Genomic DNA, 12,375 nt, shown 5'->3' with positions numbered 1-12,375 from the left:
TTCTATGGAAGTCTACTTAAGGGCACAAACCCTCAAAACTGATATCAGGGACTGGAAGAAATACTTGTACATTAATGTTCACAGCAGACAGAAAGTGGAAGCCAACCAAGGTTCCACTGATGGATGAATAAACTCAATGCAGTATATACAAAGTACAATGGAATAATCAATCGGCCTTAAAAAGGATGAGTATTTTAACACATTTTGCTATAAGCCTGTAGTAAAAGAAAAAGTGTTATATGATTATAATTATATAAGGTACCTAGTAAAGTCAAGAATTGAGGTAAGGGGAGAAAAAGGAGTTTATATACACAAAAATGGTTAAACTGATTCATTTTATCATAATAAAAATTTCAACCTGCACTTTAGATCAAGAATTAAACTTGTAATAAGCAGAAAGGAACTTAACTTATGCTGTGTATTATGAAAACCTGGATATTCTGATCTTGTCTATGAAAGACAGCACTTCTTATTTCTAACATAGTTGACAACAGAACTGTCAATGGTACTAATGCAAAATGCAGGCTAGCTTTGTGTGGTTTGTATGAAATGTAAATTGAAACTAAGCCACACAAACAAGCAGAACATTAAGTTTAGCAAAGTAATCATGATGATAACTAACCTTTGTGTGTCTTCCATCTCCTTCACGAGACGCTCTAAAGTATTTGAGTAAGTCCCACTGTGAACATGTTCCTAAAACAATAAGAACATTTAGAAATATTTTGCAATATACATTAGCACAAGAACTGGGATTTTTTTTCCCTCTGTAACTGTCTTTCTTAAGTTATTATTATCATTTTATGATACAGTTCCATAGGCCCTGGGATTTCTCTTACCCCCTCCCCAAGACCCTTTCCCCCCTCTGAGTTCCCCTGTATTATTAATATAGTACAGTTCTTCATAAACAGCATATGTCCATCATTGTGGTCATGGACAATGGCAGAGAGTTCAGCATCCTACTGTATGATATAGAACTGGGAATGTTAAATATTCACAGTACAAAAGACTATTTTCTATTTCAATAACCTGGGCAAGGAGAATACTTTTCTTAAAACATAATTTTCATCATCATGCTTTAACTCTAATATGTTACACTACAGGCAATTTGATTTTTGCCATCTACTAGCAAAAGTATTACTTATAAAAATCCTGCTAGCTTTAGAATCTAACTGAAATCACCCAAGGCTCTGTGGCTACCCTGTTTTTACTTTTAAGTTCTATTTTGGTGGACTCAAACTACCGATTTTTAAGTCTTACCACAGAATACTAATATGCCCCCACCAACTTTTACAGACATATGGACATCTTAGAATTTAACTCAACTATTCCCAAGATAGAATGAAGCACTTCATAAATAAAAAAATTGCACACCACAATTAACAACATTTCTACACTCTACCTTCATTTACAGCAGTGGTCTCCAAAGCAGGGGGTGTGCAAGGTGATCCGATGGGGTGCAGGAAGAAAATAATAGAACTTCTATTTATATGGAACTTCTATAGGAACTCCAGCAGAACTTAGTCTATAGTAACTTCTACATAACTTCTATATGAAAATACTTATTTTATCTTCTTCCTTTTAAATCCTGTTTCTGCATATGCTTTAGCAAGTACACAGCATTTTAGTGGCACATGTATATTATCTATAAGTATACATATATACTGGGGTGCATGCTCAAATTTTTTTAACTAACAGAAGTGTGTGTGACCAAAAAAGTTTGGAGACCACTGATTTTACAGGAAACTCATCATACAAGAATTATATCTTTTTCAGTTCACTATCAGTTGCAATAAATACTATCTTTAAAACAAGTTCTAATAATCTCTTTCATTTTTCAATCCATCTTTCCCTCTTCAAAGTCAAGGAACAGTCATGGAAGTACTTACTGTATAGTCTGATGACTCCGACCTGAGCCCCTTGGCAAGAGCTGGAGGTTTTCCTGTAGTTGTAGTTGTCTGTTTGAAGTTCATAGCCATTATTTCTTCCAGTGATTTTAATGTTTCCTCTTCCTCATCACTGTCTAGGTTATAACCTAAACTTTCATTATCACTATCGTCAAAATCACCCCTTAGCTTTCTTTTCAGTGCACTGCTACCTGTATTATAATTTCCTGAACTCTCTTTATCTGCAGGGGCTTTATCTGAAGGTGCTGGAAGGCTTGGGACACATGGCACAACTTCCAAAGCCACTTGGGGAGACTTTGCAGGAGCGCCACATTCTGAATGCAAAGATTCCCCAGACACTGTTCCTGAAGATACATTAGTATCAACCTTATTAGTCCTTGCTTTGTGTTCCTTGTGCTTGGAGGATTCTGCAGAATGCCCAGAACATTCTTTAGATGACAAACGCTCTTTATCTTTTTTGGGAACTGGAACAGTGCAATTTTTAGTATCTAATGGTACCAGAGAGGAAACAGCACTTGGAACATGCGAAGGTAAAGGTAGAGATTTTGTCTCTTTTGATGTCATAGAACTAGCAGTTTTATTTTTTTGAAGGCTGCTAGCTTTTTTAACTGTAGATTTTTCCTGAGGTAAAGGTGAGTGGGGTTTATGCATCTTAATGTCTTTGGTACTTGCTGCACGGATTTGGTCACTACTCTTAGAAGAATGGTGGCCAGAACTTGCAGGTGCCAAGTTTGCAGAGAAGTGATCAGCTTCGTCGTGTGGTTCCTTGGTTATGTCTTCCAAGCGTAACACACCACCAGGTGTCTTCAGAGCAATATGCTTTATAAATTTCTCTTTCTGATGTGGTCCGTCAGGACGCTTCTCAAAGTACTCTTTTGCTTTTGGTATTATGGATTCTCTTGTGCTTCTCATATCTGAGTCTACAGAGCTCCTTTTTCTTTTGTCAGGGAATTTATTCTGCTTAGAGCCTGGTAAAATTTAATTTTTGTCAGATTAGTGAGAAGTATACTTTCCTATTTTAATAAAGCTTATTCAGCGTATCTCTAGAACACTGGATGAAATATTTAAAAATTTAGGCTGACTATTCACTACATATGGAATGAGGAAATAGTTGTGTAACTTAAGTTTAAACATAATAACAAGCACTCATTTTCATTCCTAAGCTATTATAATTTGACTACCTAAACAGAATTAGAGGTCACTCTCCAAAACAAAGATGATTAAGTGGCTCCAAATGGAATCTTCAGATACATAATTCTTTTAAACCTAGCACTACTGGTTCCAGAAATTAAACACTTCTGGACTTATATGTACAATACCATAAAAAACAGGATAACTGGAAATGAAAGGCAGACGTTTATTTTAAAAAAAATTTACTTTTTGAAAGGTAGAGTTACAGAAACAGAGAGGGAAAAACACAGAGAAAAAGATCTTCCATTTGCTAGTTCACTTCCTAAAAGGTGGTAACAGCTGAAGCGGAGCTGATCGGAACCTAGAGCCTCCTACTGGACTCTCACATGGGTGTAGGGGCTCAAGGACTTGGTGCATCCTCTGTTGCTTTCCCAGATATTATCAGCAGGGAGCTAGACTGGAAGAGGAGTAGTTAGGACTCAAACTGGCACCATTACACCATAGTACCAGTCCTAGCAGGAAACATTTACAATTTTCCATTTAAAAATAAATTTAACCAAGTTGGGCCTGGTGCAATGGCTCAATGGCTCAACCCTCACCTTGCAAGCGCCAGGATCCCATATGGGTGCCAGTTCATGTCCCAGCTGCTCCGCTTCCCTTCCAGCTCTGTTCATAGCTGGAAAGGCAACAGAGGATGGCCTAAAGCCTTGGGATCCTGCATCTGAATGGGAAACCTGAAAGAAGCTCCTGGCTTCAGATTGGCTTAGCTCCTCCAGCTCTTGCAATCGTTTGGGGAGTGAACTTGAGGATGGAAGACCTTTCTGTCTCTGCCTCTCTGTGAATCTGATCTAGTGTTCCAATAAAAATAAATAAAATTTAAATCAAGTCTTTCTCCCTAGTATTTAGATATCATTTATGTATGATATCTTCAGGTATGCTGAATTGTGTCCCACAAAATGATATGAAGTCTTAAACCCCAGTAATTCAGAATGTGACCGTATGGAAATATGGTCTTTATAAACATGATCAAACTGAAATAAGATCATTAAGGTGTGACCCAATGCAATATAAATATAACCGTCATAAGAGAAATTTAGACGCTGAGACAGACATGCACAGATGAGAAACAAAGTCAAGATTTCATCCAGCTCTGGTTGATGTGGCCAGATTTGGGGAGTGAGCCAACAGATGGAAGACCTTATCTCTCTGTAAAATCTGCCTTTCAAATAAAGAGAAATACATCTTAAAAAGAAAAACAAAACAAAACAAAAACCAGAATTGCTGACTTTACAGCATCCGTTACTATGTATCTTCTCAACTAACACAATATAAAAGCACAAGCTATTATCATATACCTGTCCTTGCAATTTGATATAGAAAGGTAACTTTGCAAAATTATGGAACATTGTGTTAGGTTCTGATAACAGTTTCCACTTAATACAAAACATCTTCAGCAGAATGCCAGGACCACAGATAGTCTACAATTCACATAAAAGGTAACACTTCTTAAGAATTCAGAAGAGGAACACTGACTACCAGTGTAAGAGACACATTGTTCAGCACTCTTGAAGGCAGCAGAACAGAGTCAATATCAATCATATACAGTACACATACTAAATCCAAGGCCCATTCTTTGTCAATGTAATTTTACCAAACTGTTTTTAAAAAAGATATATATATATATGTGTGTGTATACACACACACACACATTTTTTTTTTTAATTGGAAAGTCAGATATACAGAGAGGAGAGACAGAGAGGAAGATCTTCTGTCCGTTAATTCACTCCCCGGTGGCCACAATGGCTGGAGCTGAGCCAATCTGAAGCCAGGAGCCAGGAGCTTTTTCCAGGTCTCCCACACAGGTGCAGGGTCCTGGGCTGTCCTTAACTGCTTTCCCAGGCAACAAGCAGGGAGCTGGATGGGAAGTGGGGCCACCAGGATTAGAACTGGTGCTCATATGGGATCCTGGCATGTGCAAGGCAAGGACTTTAGCCACTAGGCTACTGCACTGGGCCCTTTACCAAACTCTAACCTGAGAAACACAATTCACCTTTAGAAAGGAAAATGTAAGCAAATGTGTTTTTAAGACGCAAATCTATTTAGAAATAAAGTTAATTTTGATCCTACCTGAAGTAGGTTCCCATGAATCAGAAGAGGATCTTTTTCTTGACAAATGTCCATTTTCCTACCAGGAAAATAAGAAAAATTAAGGTAGTGAAGAATCTGAATTTATCTTTCATAACATTCAAACATGGATTTCTAAAATGAACTAACTTCCAAAATAACATTTAAAGATCTTAAATTTTATCATAAAAATTAAGTGTATTTATACGATTAAATGTTAAAATGTCACGTATTTAGGCAGTTTTTATATTAGATTTATAACTCAAGATTAATATCTTACTAAACACTATTTTATCCTTGTAAGAAATAGCAGACGGGGCTGGCATTGTGGTACAGTAGGTTAAACCATTACCTTCAATGCCAGCATCCCATATGAGCACTGGTTCAAGCCCCAGCTATTCTACTTCCAATCCAGTTCCCTGCTAATGAACCTGGGAAAGTATCAGAAGGTGGCAGGAATGCTTGGGTCCCTGTACCCATATGACAGACTTGGACAGAGTTCCTGGCTCTTGGCTATGTCTGGCCAGTTAAAAGAGTATTGAAGCCATCTGGGGAGTGAACCAGCAGAGGGAAAAGCACCTTCTCCCCTAACTCTGTCTTTCAAAGAAATCAATCTTAAAAAACAAAACAAAAACCTAATATTTACCCATGAAATAAATGTGACTCACACTTTAAGACTCTTTTTTTTTTTAAAGAAATATATATTTTTAAAAATTGTATTGGAAAGCCAAATATAGAGAGAGGAGGAAGACAGAGAGGAAGATCTTCCGTCCATTGATTTATTCCCCAAATAGCCACAACGGCTGGAGTTGAGCAGTTCCAAAGCCAGGAGCCAGGAGCTTCTTCCTGGTATCCCATGCGGATACAGGGTCCCTTGGGCCGTCCTCAACTGTTTCCCCAGGCCACAAGCAGGGAACTGGATGGGAAGTAGAGCAGCTGGGACACAAACCAGCACCCACATGGGATCCTGGCCTGTGCAAGGCGAGGACTTTAGCTGGTACACTACCACACTGGGCCCACACTTTTAAGACTCTTAAGGTCTGCTGTAACACCATTGAAATCCTACAAAATGGACCAAATAATACTCACACTCACAAATCTCACCAGTAAGGGCAACCAAACTTCTTAAAATTTTAAGTCTTCTGCATGTATCTTCCAGTTATACGGAATACAACAATCTGTTCACTCCTAAAATGTCATTTACCTTGTTTTTCATCTATCTTTAAAATTTCATAGGATCATCTTTGTGTTTTCTTGACATCTCATTTTCTTTTACTTGCTATGTACAGAAGTGCTTTGAAATTAACATCTTGACATCTATGATGGAGATAATTTCTATACTAATCTGTTTGGACTTTAAAAAAATTTGATTTATTTATTTGAAAGGGAGAGTTAAGAGAAGAAGCAAGAGAGAGATCTCCCACCTGTTGGTTCACTCCCTCCATGGTTATAAGACCAGGCCTGGGCCAGGCCAATCAGAAGCTCCCATATGGGTGGCCAGAGCCCCAAGTTTTAGATCATCATCTTCCCCAGGCACATTAACAGGGAGCTGGAAAGGAAATATACAGCCAGGACTTAAACCTGAGCTTATACGGGATGCTGGCATCACAGGCAGTGACTTAACCTGATCTTCCCCAACCCTGGTCCCAGCAGAGCCTATTTTTCAAATGAAAGCTTAGTGGTTAAAATCTCGCCTTGCACAAGCCAGGATCCCATATGCGTACCAGTTTGTGTCCAGCTGCTTCATTTCCCATCCAGCGCCCTGCTTGAGGCCTAGGAGAGCAGTCAAAGCCTTGGCACCCTGTACCCGCATGGGAGACCTGGAAGAAGCTCCTGGCTCTTGGCTTCAGATTGGCTGCCAGTGGATAAAAGATTTCTGTCCAATCACTCCAATGTTCAAGTAGTAATTAATCAAAAAAGGATTAAGAAGTTCTTTGTTACTACTCTGAAATTTCAGAGTTAAGAAACACCTCTTCACTAAATTCAATGACGGGCAGTTGGAAGAAATTCAATGAAATCAGCTTTTAAATAAACCAGGTATCGATATTTCCTTAAAGAAAGGTACTGTATTCTAGCAATCATTAAACAGTTCCAGATTTACTACCCTAGATATAATACAGCAGTTGCAAGGCCAATTCAGGAATCACTGCACATACCAGGTTTGAAGGATTCTTCTTTCCAGGCACATCATTCTGTTTACTTTGTTCCTTGCTTTGTTGGCATTTTCTTCCGATATCAGAGGATTTTATGGCAAGATTGCTCGTTTCGGAGAAAGAATTTTCTGAGTGGATTCTCTGTTCCATTTGTTCCCTTCTTAACTTCTTCAGTTCGCGTTCTCTGCAGTAAGAGGCTAGTGACAATTGGAACTTGGCTCCCAGTGGGCTTTCTCCTGGGTGGTGCCTGGACAGGCTGCTCCTGCTACTGAGACTCCTGGAGCTGCTCTTGAAGACTTCAGCTTCTGAGACCCGGGCCTGCTTTCTGGAGTCTGCACTGCTCTTGCCTCGATCTCTATCATCCTTCTCTCGGCTGTTCCCCTGAAGGAACACGGACTTCCTGCTCTCTGGAGATCGGTGTTTTTTCTTGAGTGCTTTCATCTCTTTGGACAGGCGGTATGAAGAAGGAGCGTAGATGTTTGTTCCTTTGGGTAAGTATTTGGAGGCTAGTGACACACGAGGCCGCCGGGACTCCGGGACATCACGGTCTTTCCGGTGCTCTTTCACTCCGTTCATGAAAGCTTCTAAGATAGGGCTCTTTTCCGATGGCACCCTTTTGGGTTTGGCCTTTTTCGGTGAGGAGAATTTCCTTTCAAACTGCTCTGTCCCAGTAACGGATAATCCACTTCCTCCATATTTGATGCTTGATTTTTGAGAATCCAACATAGGTCTGTCTAAACAGCCAATTAAAGCACATACAATTTGCAAATTACTAAAAACAATACAAATGTTTTAAACCACTTAATTATCATCAGCATTTAATATACAAAATAAAATTACTCATTTAAAGCTAGCACAAAACTGCAAATTCATGCTATCTGGATAATGACACACGTTTTATTGGAAGAATAAGAGAAATAAAGATGTGTTTTATTTAATAGCCATACTTTCATAAATTCCCCATTTGCCGTATTATGTGACCTCTTTACGGCTCCATTTCTAAGTTACTGTGCTACAGAATCAAAACAGTATGCGTTCTTGGCAGTGTGCAACACAACCCCGCTGTGTGTTGGGATCGAGGTCCGGTGCGGAGAGTCCTTCGTCCTGGGAAATGGGGCACAGCCGGAAAGGGCCATCTTCTCGCCTGTCATGCAACGCACGTTCGTGGGGAACCTGGCGCTAAACCATTCGTAGACGACCTGCTTCTGGGTCGGGGTTTCATATGCAGCAGAGCAGCTTCCTCGCTGCAATCTATTGAAAGTCAGCCCTCGACACAAGGATAAAAACAATAATAAAATAAGCTAATAAAAAAACCCAGTATGCATTATAAACATTAAAGCATTGAATCACTGACTGGAGTATTACCTTAAAATGTAATAAAGCACAATAGCCAAAAGACAATTATGTTTAGAACTTGAAGTTACCTTTTTCTTAAAACAAAATTATACCATATTTTATTCTGAATATTATGTTTCATCAAATTAATAAGGAGTTTAGAGAAGGTTAAAAAACTGAATTCATCTCCTCGTCCCCAAAATAAACCTGTTAGAGAGAAGCATTAGAGCAACATACCTTGCTTTGAGGCTCGTTTGAAGAAATCTATAATTGACTGTTTCCTGAAAATAAAAGCATAACCAATATGGTATCACATAAGCAAACATTAAGATCTTAATAACCTGGCTTAAATGTAAACGTTAGATTTACAGAATATCAGCTGGAAGTCATTCCTTTATGAAGCTCTCACAACAGCAATCACACTTTACTAGTTGGTCATGAAAAAATTGAAAATTACAATTCAAAACTTCCAGTAATTTATAACTGAGGTGTACTATTAAAACAAGATTGGAGGGTCTGGCATGATGGCTCAGATGGCTAATGTTTCCCTTGCAAGTGCTGGGATTCCCATATAGGTGCTGGCTTGTGTCTCGGCTGCCCCATTTCCCTTCTTATGGTCTGGGACAGCAGTGGAGGATGGCCCAAGACCTTGGGACCCTGTAAGCCATGTGGGAGACCTGAAGAAAGCTCCTGATTCTGGATTGGCTCAGCTCTGACCATTGTGGTCATTTGGGGAGTGAACCAGTGGACAGAAAATTTTTCTCTCTGTCTCTCCTTCTCTATGTAATCTGCCTTTCCAAGAAGATAAATCTTTAAATAAAATAAGATTGGAATGTAGAGCCAAGGAACTGGTACTAAGTGCTTTTTAGTACTGACACACTCACTGTAAACATGGTAGCATGGAACGTCTCGGGGATAAGTATCTGATTCTAAGTGTAGACACCTGCAGTCATGGACTGGTCTACACACTGAATTAAAATTTGCTGAATGAGTAAAAGATTACAAAAACAGAAAAAAACCTGGATGGGCACCACAACAAGAGTCTAATGGCAATACAGATGGTTTGGCTGATTTGGGGAGGTAACCAAAGAATGTACAAGGTAAAGGCAGAAGGTTCAAGTAGTAAACTCATCCTAGCCTCTTTATATAACTACAGCAAATGTTTATCTAAGTTAACAGCTGAAATTAGAGTAAACCTTCACAACTAAATGATACTACACATTTAAAATTTTTATTTGAGTCTTTTAGATATTTACTAAAAAACAAAAGCAAAAAAACAAAACAAAAAACCCCACACTTCCTAGGCCAAAAAGCACTTAATTTAATTTTTAAGAATTCTTAAATTGTTATGTAGACACGAAGGCTATTACCAGAATTTGTATTCGGATTTGCTCATGTTTAGAGCTGTCAGCTGCAGAAAACAGAATGTCAACATATGCAAGGCAAAAACGTAATTTTCTAAGTATATTAAAACATTCTCATTTTGCAAAAAGTAAGCTGTGCATTACCACCTTCCATATATATTTTATTTACCACAAGGTTGGAAACTTAAACAAACCAAGTTGCTTGAAGGTTAAACTTCTACATCTTTTATGCCTTGTTGTTAGAGGCACAATACACATCTGTAGTGGCTGTGTTCACTTTGGCAGCACATGTCTTTAGTGGTTACTGAGAGTCTGCCATGTTTGAGATATTTCTAGAAAAACTAAGTGGTTATGAGATGAATTTAAGTGACAGGTTAGAAAGAATATGCACAATTGTTTACACAAAATAAATCATATTAGACAAATTAACTCTACCACAAAGCAAAGAAAAGTCAGTGAGTGCAAAAAGGAGGAAAACATCTTGATACTGACTGAACAGAGCTGGGAAAGAATAACAATGGCAGCTAGTTCATTCAAAACAAGATAATACTAAATGCATTTTTGCAGTAATTACTAAATGTAATACCATCTTTCTCTAAAATATTACAATCCAAGCTGCTTTTCCATTAAGACTCCAGAAAAATGCCATTGGCTAAAACACAAAAAATCTATAATAGTGTTATGACTTTAAGTTGTTCTCTGGGCTTGTACATAACTCCATGTACAAGCCCAGAGCACAATCAATTAAAAAAAAAACTAACAACTTCACAACCCTTATCTGAAACTTCTGAGGCCAAATGTGCCTCAGTAAACTGAACGTAGGAGACCTTGAAAGGGGATAGATTGAGGCCCTACTGGGGTCTTGTGTTGCCACCTGTAATCCAACACGTTTATCACTCTCAAGAGAAATTTATGACTATTAATACTCAGGGGATAAAGGCCATAAACAGGCCAGTTTCTGGTCTGGTGTGGTCCCAGACTGTAGCCATCACCATTTTTTGGCTTCCAGAAAGAAGATAAGGGATTGTGGACCTAAACCATATCACAAGAACATAAATTTACTGTACACTTAAAATAAAAAGACAGTACCAAGTTCGTAAACAATTTAAACATATTTTATTGTCATCAGACGTCATTTGATGAAACTTGTCATTTCATTACATAGCTTCCACAACATCTTTACAAAAAAAAAGTGCCCTCTTTGGAGAGGCATCAAATTACTGGAAAACACATCACATTCCAAATCTAATGTTCTCTTTAAGAACGAATCACCGGGTACACTATTAGGTCATTTCACCCACAATTTAGAAAAGGCTTATACTATAAAACCACTAGGATCGGAAGTGAGAACGTACAGAAAACGACCTGAACGTCCATTAAGCAGTCAGGGTCCTGGGTCCAGCTCTCGTGAAGGTCAAAAACACAGCCCTATCTAAGGCGTGTTGTCCACTAACATCCAGGCTGCTGGCCACTAGACCGGGAGCCGCTTCCCAACTACAGAAAAGAAAACTACAACTCCCAGCAGCCCCCGCGCGGAGGTAGGGCGAAGCCTCGCCGGTCCCTGGCCGCCAAGGCCCGAGCTCGCAGAGGATGGCGGGAACTGGAAAAGCGGCCATCCGCAGTCCTCCCTTCACGTCCCCTCGCCCCCACGACCCGGCCCCTTCTTAAGCCCTTGCACGGTACCTGTCCCCGGGACTCTCTGTTCTCTTTCCCGCTGCAGCAGGGGCGGTACTATCGGGTCTCAGATGGCAGCGCGGGGGCGACGACCCCGGGGCTGGGGATGAGGGGAAACCTGGCCTAGCGGGCATGCAGCGCCTTGTCATGTCGGCGCCGCTGACGACGGCGGCATGAGCTGTGGCTGGAGAAGCTGGGTGCGTGGTGGCCGTCTTGCTGCTGCGACTCGGGGAAGCTGTCGGAGCAGAGGTGGGCGGCACCCCCTTCTCTCTTCATGGCGGTTCTCTCTTCGGAAGTGACTCCGGCGTGAGCGGGAAGGATCCTGAGATTCAGCTGGGGGCGGGCCTTTGCCAGAGGATTCGCATCCCGATTGGCTGGCCTGGCAGTCACTCCTATCGTGGTGCAATACAAAGATGCAGCCTCCGGAGAAGGCGGGATCTCGGAAACGGGGTGGGGAGAGAGAAAACTGCTCGCCCGCGGTGTCACGTGCGCCGGGGGCGCACGCCTCTGTCTCGGGGGCCAGGCGGCCTTGGCAGGCGCGCGGGGGCGGAGGAGGCGGGTGGCTGCGGGCGCTGCGGCAGCTGGTGACAGCCGCCTCTCATCGAGGACTGCAAAGCAAACGCAGGCAGCTGGGCTTCTCGGGTCATACATTTATGCTTCAGCAACCCCAGCTGCTCTTGACATGGTCGC

General features: G+C 40.6%; 1 protein-coding gene across 1 annotated transcript in view; it reads right to left on the bottom strand.

Moving 5' to 3' along the window:
* SLF2 (SMC5-SMC6 complex localization factor 2) overlaps window positions 1-12,142 on the bottom strand; it is a 46,316-nt gene extending 34,174 nt beyond the window's left edge. The window contains exons 1-6 of the mRNA XM_004579954.3: window positions 11,695-12,142; window positions 8,885-8,928; window positions 7,316-8,046; window positions 5,163-5,220; window positions 1,887-2,872; window positions 623-693 (exon numbers count right to left, since the gene is read on the bottom strand). Coding sequence (XP_004580011.2) covers window positions 623-693; window positions 1,887-2,872; window positions 5,163-5,220; window positions 7,316-8,046; window positions 8,885-8,928; window positions 11,695-11,834 — 2,030 coding nt within the window. The 5' untranslated portion in view covers window positions 11,835-12,142. The remainder of the gene's footprint in view (window positions 1-622; window positions 694-1,886; window positions 2,873-5,162; window positions 5,221-7,315; window positions 8,047-8,884; window positions 8,929-11,694) is intronic.
* Window positions 12,143-12,375: the final 233 nt, after the last annotated feature.

This window comes from Ochotona princeps, chromosome 13 (genome assembly GCF_030435755.1).
Source record: "Ochotona princeps isolate mOchPri1 chromosome 13, mOchPri1.hap1, whole genome shotgun sequence".
In the NCBI taxonomy this organism is placed as follows: Eukaryota; Metazoa; Chordata; class Mammalia; order Lagomorpha; family Ochotonidae; genus Ochotona; species Ochotona princeps.
This window is presented reverse-complemented; position numbering and strand designations above follow the sequence as displayed.